The sequence below is a fragment of the Epinephelus fuscoguttatus genome, linkage group LG11, assembly GCF_011397635.1.
Source record: "Epinephelus fuscoguttatus linkage group LG11, E.fuscoguttatus.final_Chr_v1".
Lineage (NCBI taxonomy): Eukaryota > Metazoa > Chordata > Actinopteri > Perciformes > Serranidae > Epinephelus > Epinephelus fuscoguttatus.
Window position 1 is genome coordinate 43,626,353 of NC_064762.1, and position 14,064 is coordinate 43,640,416.

Here is a 14,064-nt window from a genome sequence, read left to right on the forward strand (position 1 = left end):
GGCAGCAATGTTTCCTATCCTATAGTCTCATTATTGCAAAGAAACTGCTCCTTATGCACTGGAAAAAGAAAGAAGTCCCCATGGCAAAGGCTGGCTTAGTGACCTTACAAACACACTTCACCTAGAAAGAATAAGATACACTCTTATGGTAAAACTAAAATGAAATCGACATTATGATGGAAGGGAAGGACTGGTGGGGTGGGGGGTGTCCCTTTTTTCTTTCTTTTTTTTAAAAAAATATATTTTTTTTTATATTTTATATTTTTCATTGTGTTTTTTATTTTCATCTCATGGCATGTGTGTATGTATGCATGTTTATGCTGTGCATATCAGGGGCGATTGCTCTTAGACAACACGGGAGGCTGAACTTCCCCTAAAATTTCATAGAAGAAATGGTCAAATATGCACTATTGAATTTACATTAAAATAAGAATTTACATTGCATTAAACATGCGCTAGGATGCATTTAACATTATGATTATGATGTTCAAATGTCAGCTGTTTATCACCCGTTTTCAAACGTGACCTCCCTGTCATACATTCTCGTGTCAGCACAGTGGAAGCGGCGCTTTCACTGAGCAGGTTTTTTTCATGCAACAAAGCGAGACAGTCATTGGATAAATGCAACAAAATTGTCACTTTCAGGGAGGCTCAGCTTCCTCGGGACCTAATGGAGCGGTAGGCAGCAGAGGACGCTCGGTGTATGCATGATGATTGGAGGAATTGTCTAAAAGGCGGAACCTCTTTGTGATTGACAGCACTTTGGAAATACACACTGGCATCAGCGAGTGGAGTCTTCTGACAGAGTGCCGTCCGGAGTTCCTTATTTCCATAAGCAATACAGCTCATTTTTACCGTTTGTACAGTACACACACAACACACACTGTAAATAAAGACATAAACGTTGTATTATTGAGTTTGTACCCTGTCTAGTTACTTAGTTCGTTTGTTCGTTGAATCACAAAGCTGTAGTTGTTTTGTGTGTGTGCAGTTGGTATGACAGGGTCACAAACCATTTTCTGCAAAAGGAGCGGAGGACAGAATTCATATAAGAAATGTGTGTCTCAGTAATATTTGAGACTGTTCAGAGAATGTTGTTAAATAGCACTGTTTGTTACCTGGGCCAGTGTTAAGATGCTGCTCCTTTCAAGGCAACTTTTTTTGAGAGAAAATCAGTTCAGTAGTGTAGACACAGTTCAGGTGTTGAAACCCATCTGAAAAACCTTGAGGTGTGTTTTGCTGTGGTTCTATGGCATGAGTTTGTTTGAAAAACGGCTTCAATTAAATGTTCCTTTTATAAGTTACTGCCTCACTACAATATGACAAATTTTATGATGTAAACTTAAAGTGAGCTTCCCCCGGTTTGAAAGACTAGCAGCCGCCACTGGTATATGTAAATATGTTTCCTTATTACTTTTCAAAATATGTTCACAAACAATTTAAAAAGAGCATACAACAAGACAACTGCATGTATGTGTATTTGGATACATTGACACATTACTTGTCTATTTATGACGCTATTTGTTGACATGCTCTAATAAAACACCTTTGAAACAGTTTTGTGCAGGTTAAAAAGCAGGGCTCCAGACTAATGGCCACACACTTAAATTAATGAACAAGTACAAGAAGAATACAAAGACTGTTTGGCAGATGGCCTCTGTGATCTCACTGTTGTGTGACGAGATGAAAAGAAAATGAGACAAAAGAAAATGTGCTCGCCTTCAGGACGAAAGGATGCAGTAAACTGTTGTCGCACCAGAGAATGTACCCTATTGTTTCCCTGATAATGCTACATTGTGAACAACGAATACATGTTGAAATCAGCAGAAGTAAAGCTAGTTAGCTGTTAGCAGCTCGAGGCCACAACTAACAGCTGACAGAGGTTGCATGCGTTTAAGCTCTTCTTATTAAAAATGAGAATTGGGCAAAGGTAAATTATGACGCCTTCATGACGTGTTCAGATGTAATCTTGTAAAATGTAGTTTCTGGCAAGAAACTTAAATAAATGCAGTTGTTTAAAGGAGACATTTGTTGTTTTCGCAGCAATATAAAATAGATATTAGAGAGGGAATTATGAATTATACAGAGTAAAAAGTCTTTTGAAGCAGTTATTTTTTGAAAGAAATTTTCATGTTAAAGGTTATATTTAAGTTTGTAAATGTGTATGATTGAGTTTGTGCTCATTCAAAGGTAGTGTAATAAAGGACTGAATGACTTTTCAAAAGTTCAGTTATCTCTTTTTATAGTGTAGATTTTGTTGTTTCTCTGGCACAAAAGGGGCAAACTAAAACAACAAAACAAAGTAAACAACAATATAAAAGTACCAGTATCTGCTAACTGCCAAACTGTCTTTTTAAACATCCGTATCGCTATCTGACCGGAATTTAAAATTCAGTGCATCTCTGCTAGGCATGCTGGGAAAACTGAGGTCCTATTGGGAAAAGCCTAACTTGCCCACAATCTCTAGCCACGTATAGAGCCTGTCTATGTCAACATCGACTTCCTTTTTAAATTAGTACGTTTACAGAACAACAAGACACAAAAACAAGGTTCTGTTTGAAGTCTAAATTTGGTCTGTGTTCACAAAGGACTCTTGGCATGTTATTATGTTTGATTATTTATCGTAAACTCTATATCAAGATGGACGACATGAGAGCTCCCCAAAAGTGAAGTCGAAATATCTGGATGTCCCACTGGTGGCTGGCTGCAGTATAGGTCAAGAGCCCGCCCAATTCATGTTAGTGGATGGGACATGGGCCAAACTAAAAAGTCAAAGAACACGTCAAATAATTTTTTTCCCAATCATGGCTTTTGTCATTTTGGGTAGTTTTTAATCACACTGCTGTATGTTAAATCATTTTTTCTGATAAGTCTGGTTTTAATAAGGTATTTAATGCAAGGATTTTACAACATGACTGACTGACAACTGTGTGGGCTCTAGTTTCGCAGACCGGGTGAGGCAGGCGCAGCGCACCTGCGCTTCGCCAACTGGGTGTGGCCAGGTGGATTTTGCAAGTTTGGCACATCGTGCGCCTGGCGCAGCTACTCCTCTTTACCACCTCCATCCCTCCTACCTGCACAAGTCGGAAAGAGGGAGGAGAGAAGGCGTGGAGTGGATTTTACACACACCACACCAATCAAATGAGCACCTCTCCTCGCCCTTAAATGCGTAATGAGAATTTACTCAATTCGCCATGGCAGAAGAGAGCAGCAGCGTCAGACGGCCAAACTTCTTCCAGGAGGAAACTGATGTTTTGGTCCGGGAGGTCCAAGCTCGCAGTGTCCGAATATACAGTACTGCGTGCAGACCTCACGGGCTAATGATGCAAAGGTAGCCTGGGAGGAGGTCACCACAATTGTAAATCAATGTTGCGTTTCTCTCATGTGCGCGCGCGCTCTCTCTTTCTCTCTCGCAGTCTCACTCTGTTTCTTTTCTTTTGACTTTTCTAAAGTGACAGATGCTGAATATATACTCCCTATCTGATGCTGTGGCTGTTTGTGGTTGGCTGAGAGGGATGTGAACTCATTAGTTTGCAGCTCTGTTAATCAAATCAGGTTGGGTTTCCATTACGTGTGCCAAATGTGCCAAACGGTGCCAATCCCCTTTGATCTGACATCAGATGTGTGTCAGGACAGACATTTATGTGCTGATTGCAGATAGTTGCATTGAATAGTGTTTTTTGGGTATTTATTGCATTGTTAAATGTGCCTGACATTCTGGAAACCTGTCTGTGAGGTTTTGGTGACGTGTGCACACTGTCCGCCGGTCAGCCAAACTTCGGCTTACACCGGCTGCGCTCCCGATGCATTGACAGTAGACCTGGTTTCAGCAGGCAAGCTTTTAGCGCACAAAACTGTCACTGCACCAAGCTGGATCTGTCGACACCTCCCCCTGCTGCGCAGCCACACCCATCTCAGCGCACCTCAGTCTGCCAAACTACCAAACTGAGCGCGCCTCGGGTTGCACTGCTCGAAACTAGCTCTGCGCGGGGTTCGCCACCCTGCACTGTGCTGTGCTGCGCCGGGAAACTAGAGCCCCATGAGTCAGTCCGTGGGCTCGCATTTAGTTTTTGTGCAGTGGGAAAGTTGCTCAAGCTGATAGTCTGCCATTGGTCAATGTTAAGCCGTCTGTGAGTGTGTGTTGCTCTAGTTTGTACAGTGTGTCTCACACCATTGGCACTTGTTGGCTTTATTCAGCTGATTCAGCATGTTGAATTGGTGTCAGAGACAGTGGAGCCTGTTGGCGGTAAAATCCTTTTGATTGGCAGTTCAGCTCAGACCACGAGAAGAGAAACAGAAGTGAGAAAGTAAAGGAAAACAAATGACTAAAGTCCTGAGGGAGTGAGATCAAAACAAACTTGTTTGATGAGATGAGATTTTTTTTTTTTTTTGCCACTGAGCTCTTTGGAGGGAACAGTACATAGTTGTTTGTGTTATTGTTTGCCAGTGCACAGTTAATATCCTACAATTCTTTAGGGATTCTTATAAGGTTTTGTTGTTAATGGCTAACTGGCATCTTGAATCCGTCCTGATGGTCTTCCAGTTCCCCTTTTTTGAATGAGTACAGACTACCACCACCTGCTGGTGTGGAGAGTTATTTCCTTTCATGCGAGTGCAGAACATACGTGCTAGTCAGCCATTGACCATAGTCTTTGCAGTGTGTTCAGTGCAACTTTATGGCTGCAATGTGAAGCAATCCAACAGTTAGCCTTCATTGCAGCTAGTTCTTTGATGTTGGTTTGGTGTATCTGGGCCTTAAGTTAAGAAGAGCACTTGGAAATCATCTTTGTTGAAATTGCTGAAATGTGGGAGTTGTCAGGCAGATAGATTACATTTAGGAACAAAAGCTATCCCATGTGAGCTCAGGCAGTGACAGTCAGATGAGGCTCGGACAGGCTGACATGACTGGCGGTGTTAGACAGAGCTTGAAAATCATCTGTGAGCAAACCAACAGGATGACAAGAGATAGTATAACCAATCAAGTAGATTAGTTCAACTAATATAGCTCACTTCTGTATTGTTTCCAAATACATCCAGTTCTTCTGTTTATTCATTAAATTCCACACCGTGTATGCATACAGCAGTGAAAACATACCTTGCTCAGGATGTGGATGATATCGCCCTCTTTCAAGGTCAGCTCATCCTCATTTGTAGCCTCAAAACCAAATGTGACCTTACAGTACTCTTTTGCTGAGGAAACAGAGGTAGTTGGGTCTTAACAAGAAAACCAAACACAGCAATGTGCATATATACAACTAGTTACTATTCATGTGCTCAGAATGACTTGAAACTGGTACACCTGAGAATTAACACATCTCTTAGAGATAGAAACATCCTATCATATTTCCCAGACATACAAACAACACAAGGTTTACACTCACTTACATAATTTCTTTTTGAATAACTGCTTTTTTCAGTATTTGCAAGTGATGTTTCATTTTATCCAAACTCCACAGTGGACCTGGAATCAATGACAGATGCTAAATTTGCTAACAAAGCTAGCACACCAGCTTCACAAGTAAACAGGACAGACAGAAAACAACTGTAAGTCAAGATACGTTCCACAGGTCAAAGGATCCTTTTACAGTACTTTGATGGTGTTTTACCTTTGGATTTGCTGTCTCCATCCACTCGCTGCAACTCTGTCATGTTGGGATGGGCGGGCTTTGCAGCAGATGGTAATGATGGGATTGGCTAAAATGAAGCAAACCATACAGATGGAAATGATTTATCGCACATGAATGGATATGTGGCTTCACGAAGAGGAGTCCTGTCTGTCATATACTTTCTGAGTGGAGAACTCTGACCATGACTTGGTGCTATTAAATATAAATGTGTATGAATGATGCTGCTAATAGCAGTTAAGGAAAGAAAGAATAATTACTGAAAGAACACAAACAGTAAAACAGAAAGCTTGTACCTTCTTTGCTTTACAGAGAATGACTGATATTACAGCTTGATGACTAGTGAGTCACAGGCAAGAAAAGACTATATGGAAATAAGGAAGATCAAAGTAACAAGGACCACTACTTTGCTATGGTACTAAAAGAAATTAATGCATAATCTGCTAAAGGTACCACACAGAGGTGTGTAACAGAACTTTTCAGATTAACTGAAAATCATCAAAAAGTCAAAAATTAACAATGTTACAAGCAGGATGGGTTATGTCCTTGATACGACTGCAGGCAGAGGGTAGAGTGGATTATGTGGACTGGTCAAGGCCATGGAGAAGAGAGTGTTAGAGCATTTGACAAGTGGTGTTATGTGAGGAGTGGAGGAGAGTGAAAGAAGCCGTGTAAGTGGTGATAGAGAGAGTGAGGGCTGTTGTGAAGAGGAGAGAGAGGGAAAACAGGGGACAGTTTTAGAACGGAGTTATGTGCTAAACTAAGCAGTGAGCCGAAGTTCATTTCAACATGCTGCTGACCTGAGTATAATAGGTATACAGAGACATCATTATATGTAGTTGTATCTGTTCAACAAACAAAATTATCTCTCTGCGTCTCTGTATTCAGACAGAGGACCAGAAGTGGGCATGGTTTATACTGGAAATCACATCACGTCTTTAACCTAATAGTCTATGGCAATGCAATGGTTGTGCCTTCAAAGCATTACATTAATTTAATGATGCCTCAAAATTAATAGGAAATTAATTTCTACATCCTCATACTGTACTTTTCATACTGTACTGTACTTTTCCTTTTTCTACCCTTAATTTTTAATTAAACTAAGTTTTATGAGCTGTCCATATGCCTATTACAAAAATCCTAAAATGTAAATATAAACATATAAAACTCCAATTTAGTCCAATAAATAAATGAATAGGTTTTTATCTAACAACAACGCAACGCAAGCAAGCAAGTCCAGTTGCCTACGATATAACACTTACGACTACTGTTATTTATTTTAAGGAACTTGTATGTTCTAATGCCACATTTATTTCCTAGCTCTTTTTATTTCCATCTACTTAAATAACGATAAAATAGTTGGAAGAGTGTTAGTGGACGGTAAGTCAAAAATCCATGAATCCTGATGCTAATACATACAACGTGTTACAACCAAAATTCCCAAAAGTTGGGATGATGTGTAAAGCATAAATATAAACACAATGCAATGACCCTGTAAATACTTTTTGACCACAAAGACAAGCTATTTTATGTTCAAACTGAGAAACTTAATTGTTTTTTTTTTTCTTTATGACTATACACCCATTCTGAATTTGATTCCTTGAACAAGTTGTTTCTGGATGTTGGTATATGGCTGTGACTTTGCATGATACAGCCTGAACTATCATTTGTAGATGCAGTAATCAACTGAGTTTACTGACAATGGTTTTCCTAAGTGTTCCTGAGCCAATGTAGTAATATCCTTTATACAATCATGTCAGTTTTTAATGCAGTGCAGGCTGAGGGGTCAAAGGTCACAAGCATTCGATACTGGTTTTCAGCCTTGCCCCTTACATGCAGAGATTTCTCCCAATTCTCGGAATCTTTTGATGATATTATGAATTGCAGATGGCATAATCCATACATTTTTTAAATTGTGTGTTGAGAAACATTGTCCTTAAACTGTTTGCCCACACAGTTTTTTCACAAAGTGACTGTCCTTGCCTGTAAACAACTGAGCCTTTTAAGGATGCCCCTTTCATACCGAGTCATGCTATCACCCGTTACAGATTAACCTGTTTACTTGTGGAATGTTCCAGGTACAGTTTTTTGTTTTCCCTGTCCCAACTTCTTTTTTTTAAATTGTGGCAGCATCAAATTCAGACCAGGATTTAGTCTAATTGCTGACACACATGACGCCTCTTCTTCCTCGTGTTCTCTCAGTCCTCCTGGGCTTTAACTCGCTGGGGGAATCAAAATATGGTGATCGCTTTACAATAATGTGTAATTCATGAAACAACTAGGTAGCAATATTAACATCTAATGTTGCAAACAGAATAGGCATTTTAATCTTGTGGTCATCCACAATGGTATCCATCAGTTTGATGAAAGACAATGCAAAAACATAAAAAAATCATTTCTTTTTTTTTTCTTTTTTTTCCACCTATTACAATGAGCAACTTTAGATAGATTAATATCTGTTTCCATCACAATGTTTGTTTTTCCTGAATAAGAAATTTGGATACATCCCTACTGAATATATTCTCATGCATGCTTATTTCAGTATCAAAATAGTAAAAAGATAACTGAATAATAATTAATTATTATTATTGTTAGTTTTTATTATTATTATTATTATTATTATTATTGTTGTTGTTGTTGTTGTTGTTGTTATAATTATTATTATCATTATTATTATTATTACCATTGTCATTACAACATAAATCAAAAATTGGGTTTTCTATTTAGAAATTTAAAGTCACTGCTGTCACACTGGCTAAAATGCCGATAGATCACAATCTGTCAGTTTTACTGGTAGTTGCTGCTTGAATTTGATGTCATGTACACGAGCTGATGACATGCAAAACAAGTGTATTCAAAGCAAACAGACACATCACTTGAATCTGGATATGTTCCCTCAGTGTTGACAGTAAGCTACAGACTTCTCAAAAAGGTTTATCTGTATCCAGTTCTCCTGGGACACTTCCCCCAAAACAACACTGAAATAAAGAATAAGGAAAATAATTCATGCATCAAATAGATGGAGTTTAGAGATATTACTGAGACTGAGGGCTATGTTTAAACAAATTGCCTGCAGCAAATTACTGTCAGAAGCACAATGTTTTGCATGTATTTTATTTACTAAGAGTACAGATGTAAATGAGCCCAGCAGCAGTTCATCTGATTTGGACAGGTTTCTGCTAAATAAACTGTAATGCAAGGCTACTTATCCTGCAAGGGAGAGCTTATGAGAGAGGAAATATCAAATGACCTGATGTTGTTAGCTCAAAAGGAAACATCACTGATTGAATGAACATCAAAAGTAATGAAACATCTACAGAAATGCCTGACTAGAGGAGTTCTGTAAACAGGTTAGAAATAATATAATAGGCCCACTTAAAAGGCAGCTTGGTCATATCACACTGAACTGAAGTTGCTGTGAGTCATCAAAATTCAATAAAAATGCATATATATCACTTAAATATGGGGATACTAGCATTCTTATTAATGTTCTTTGTTTTTTTATGCACACATCTTTGGAAATACACTGCGGCCAAATCCACATCCGCCCCCTTGGCCCCTGCTGCATAGGGTAGGGTGTCCTGTTTCTTTTGTAGAATCAAAGGGCAGTAGTCATCCAGCCCTTGAGGTGGCCCTTGTTTTTAGATGCAGACTGCAAACTGGGTGGTAGAGGAAGATTCCCAGAGTGCTTTGCAAACTGCAGTAGTCTAAACATTAACATGTTACATACATATGTAACTTGAATGTTAAAGGGTCAATGATGTGACGCTACTTTTTTGTGTCCATATGGTTTAGTCAAATTCAAAAGGGATAAAATTTGAAAACAAATGTATGATTAACTTACAAACTCTTTTTTGTGTGTGGATCCAGTATATGACATTTTTAGGCTTTGGTCAGGTTTGGTAAGTGTACATGTCAAATGGTATGACCCTAGAAAAACATTTATAATTCATAAGAATCATAAAAATGAATATTTACTTTAAAAATTATGTTTGAAATATTGAGACCAAGGCCATGTGCTTACACAGGTGTCCATGGCAATGCCTGTCAAATTTGATTTTAAAATGAAATGTCAAATGGTGTAACCGGTTACATCATTTGTCTCCTATTAAAAGCCTTTCTGTTATAGGCCAATTATGTCAAATATCAGCAGTTTATGATGGTAATTTGTTAGATATCAGTAGCTTATGATGCTAATTAAAGATGTATTATAAAAAAAAATCTTTTGAACTTGTACAGTAGCTTTAAAATACCTAAAAATCCAATAATTCATTTAAAGTACAAATGTTGCTCAAACATTAAAATTTCTGTCTGTAAATTATTTACATTTCTTCTATTTCATTACTAAAATATGATAGATTAACAGAAAATTAAAGTAATCAAACTAAATAAATAAAATCAATTTTCCCCATAAGATGCCAGTTTCTAAGAAGCAAAAAGTGGCTCGTCACAGAGTGGTAATGCTAATGAATGCTAATGAATGCTAATGCTGCAGCAAGGGCCAATTGTTGTTAGGTGAATTTTTCCCTTATCAGAATTTAAAATACTAAACATAAAACATTAGTTAAATTTTAAAATTAAATGATTGCTGTTAGCAAAGAATTTACAGTAGAAGAAATGAGTTCATTGTTGTGAGATGTTCCTTTTTATGAACTTTCTCTCTCATTAAATTTTTATCAACTGCATTCACAATACTGGACAACTTCACCCTTATGAGTTGTTGTCAGGTGACGCTTTTCTTATCAGAACTTAAGATACAACACGAGTTAAATTTTAAAATGAAACATGATTGTAAAATGTTTTTTTTCAGCAAAGAATTTACAGTAGAAGAAATTAGCTCACAGATGTCAGATGTTCTTTTTTCTGAACACTTAACCTTGTTGATTGTCATATTTGATTTTCAGTGTCCATTTCTTCAACAAACAATGGTGTTTGACTATAGAAGGAACAAGGTCAGGCAGTGTACCTATCATATTTTTATGAAAAATACTGGTTACACCAATTGACATAACCCAGTGTCATTTGGTTTAACTGGTATTTTTTCATAAAAAAAATATGATTATATACATGAAAATAAATGTGGAGTAAAATGTGGAATAAATGTAATCCACTTTTGCAGTGCAACACTAAATTAAAACTTAAATATAGAAATACTCCAAAAATATGTTATTTCAATTTAATGCTTTTAAAATCAAGAATTTTCTGTAAGTACACTTAAATCTACTGTAGGTGGATAAAATATTTAATATTTATCATTCTTTCGTGGTTACACCATTTGACATTTTCAGAAGCATTCAGTCTTACTTTTAATAAGAAATGGTGCAAATAGCATTTCAAATGACATAAAACCAACAAAAATACAGAATGTACATTTTAACAAATCTGATGCATGCTTTTAAAACTATTTTAAGATATTTCTGAATTGCTTATCTTGCCAGCCCTTATTTGCCACTGACCCTAAAACAAGAATTTCAGAAAAACAGCCTTGTCAGAAATTTAAATAGCTAAAAGCAACTGTTGATCAGTTACATTTAGCTATTTAAACAACATCTTCATTACTTTCAGCTGACTAATGATATTTGCCATTGTCAGTTACTTTAAGCTAACTATTTCAACTGTTTTTATTCATTATTTTTGGCTCGCCAATGCTATGTCAACCATGTGTCTGGTACTTTTAAGTATTTTACCTGTTCATTCATTACTTTTAGCTAAGTGATACTATTTCAGCTGTTTATTAGTTACTTTTAGCAGTTTCAACCATTATCCATCACTTTGAGATAACTACTCACTTACCTATGTGCCATTGTCAGCAACTGATGGCGTAATCAGTGGTGTCCCATTGCCTAGGTTAAGATTTCAAACCCTACCACATATGGCTCCATTCTGAAGGACCGCTACTCAGTGTAGGGCACTCCAAAATTAGGCGCAGGGTCAAGGGGGAGAAACTGGGATTGGGCTATTTAGTTACGTGTGTAGTTTAAAAGTGTACATTTTTGAGGAGCTGAAGTTGAATTTCTGTCAAAAGTTTTTAATGCTTTCTGTATGTTTACACTGCCAATATCTGTCCTGCCAATCAAATAAATACTGTATTCAATACTAGTTTGTACTTTATTTGAAAAAGTTGCTTAAAATACTATTTTGGTAATTTCACCTTTCAATAGCAGTTTTGCAGCTGCAAAACTAGTGCTGGGTTAAAATAATCGATTCATCCTATTAAAATCAATCTTCATTTGGATGACCCCATATTGATCCGTAAAATTCGAGATTGATCTTTCAATATACACTTTTGCCACGGACGTGTGAAGCTTTAATCTTGTTCATCTTGCTGGGAATAAACAAGCTGCATCACTAAGTTATTATCGACTGTAGTACTGAGAAGCTCCGACGTTATCAACTCTTTTATCTGCAACTGTTAGCTTACTTTTTACATTTTGGTGTAATTTATTATGATGCTGCCACGGCCCCTCCTCCTGCTGTCTGTTCATCAGGAATGCTGAGCCACATTTACACAGACACAGACAAACACAGAGTAGAGATGCCGGGGAGGAGTCAGAGAAGTAAAGATACCTTGAGCTGACAACAACTACACTTGTTACTAATGACAAAATCAATTCTTTATCAGTACGGCTGTCTAGTACAAGAAACATGTAGAAAAACAATATTTTAATCTGCTTTGTCCGCAGTCTCTCAACCACCGCCGCTAATCTTATATTATAAACAAGTACAGAGGCTTTACAGCAAATAGCAAATTGTTTCTTACAAGCTGAAACAACAACTGTTTATGTCTAAAGGTTTACCTTTGCTTGCCTCGTATCTTAACACTTTACAAAGGTAAGGTTACCTGCAGGCAGTGAATGTCCTCAGCAGTAGAGGAAGGAGTAGAGAGGACAGGAGGACTGATACTTACTGATGTCTGTGTTCTTAATTCTTTCTAAACTTCACTCAGTATTGTGATGTCAGAAATATTAAATTCAATTCAATTCAATTCAATTTAATACCTTTACTGTCATTGCAGAGCAGTACAACAGAATTTTGTGATCTCTGGGCTAATACACATAAAAACAGCAAAAGACAATAAACAATCACCAGCAACAGTGACACACATAAATACACTGTGGGTAAAAAAAAAGAGACTATAAAATGCAGTAATAAATAAATAATATAAATCCACATGAGGTGTAACACGAGCAGCAGTACAGACTTAACTGCACATCTGGCCCAGCCAAGGGGCATACACAGTATACTATTGCATATTAGATGGATTAATTATCTTAATAGCACTTGGATAAAAACTGTTAAAGAGTCTCGAAGTGCAAGATCTCATAGACCTGTATCACCTTCCAGAAGGTAGAAGTGCGAAGTGTTGGTGTCCTGGGAAGGAAGAGTCCTTAACTATGTTTGTGACCCTACGGAGACAGCGGCTCTTGTACAAGTCCTCAAGTGCTGGTAACTGTGTACCAATGATGTTCTGGGCTGACTTGACGACCCTCTGGAAAGCCTTCCTCTCAGCAGCTGTACAGCTGGAAAACCACACTAACATGCCGTATGTCAGGATGCTCTCATAGCGACGACAGAAAGACACAGGCACTGGAGACTCTTGACGTATAGCGGTAAGCGTGTTGTGTCATTTCCCGTGTTTCTGTGAGAACGCCTCTGTGGTGCTCGAGCAAATTCTACCAGCCTGCTTTCTGCTTTTCCTCACTTCAGTTTCTTAACATCTAATTCAAGTCTGAACCCACACTAGTTCTGTTTAAGCACTCATAGCTCTCCTCCTTTTTACGACTTTCTTGCTAATCTCTTAGCTGTTGTTTGAACGTTATTAGCCTTGTTAGCTACATTAGCTTAACAGTTAGCAATAGCTTCTCCTGCTCTTTCTTGCTCGGTGTGCCAGATGTTTAGCTATGCCTCTGCCTCCTTTAGCGACAGTGGTAATTGTAACAAGTATAGTTTATTTGCTGCGTTGGAGGCAAGGCTCAGTGAATTAGAAGCGCAGCTCCACACAATGGAAAATCACTCGGTAGCTGCGGTGGTTAGCCAGTCCCCTGTAGCCAGTGCGGAGCCACATAGCATAGCCTCTGCTAGCGGTCCCTCGGTAACCCCAGTGCAGCCGGGAGGCTGGGTAACTGTCCTGGAGAAGCGCAGCTCCAAGCCGAAGCCCACGGTTCACCACCAGCCTGTTCATGTCCGCTTTTCCCCACTCAGTGACACACCCGCTGAGGAGAAAACTCTGATCATTGGCAGCTCTATTCTGAGAAACATGAAGTTAGCAACACCAGCGACCATAGTCAATTGTATTCCTGGGGCCAGAGCGGGTGACGCAAATTCGAATTTAAAACTGCTGGCCAAGGCTAAACGTAGATTTAATAAGATCGTTATTCATGTTGGCGTCAATGACACCCAGTTACGCCAATCGGAGGTCACTTAAATTAATGTTGTCTTG

The 14,064-nt window shown here is 38.2% G+C and overlaps 1 protein-coding gene across 2 annotated transcripts in view; it reads right to left on the reverse strand.

Annotated features, from left to right (window-relative positions):
• LOC125897372 (CD2-associated protein) overlaps nucleotides 1–14,064 on the reverse strand; it is a 260,984-nt gene that overhangs the window by 131,334 nt on the left and 115,586 nt on the right. For both annotated transcript variants that reach the window (XM_049590680.1, XM_049590679.1), the window contains exons 7-8: nucleotides 5,607–5,694; nucleotides 5,096–5,190 (exon numbers count right to left, since the gene is read on the reverse strand). In XM_049590680.1, the coding sequence (XP_049446637.1) occupies nucleotides 5,096–5,190; nucleotides 5,607–5,694 (183 nt within the window). The remainder of the gene's footprint in view (nucleotides 1–5,095; nucleotides 5,191–5,606; nucleotides 5,695–14,064) is intronic.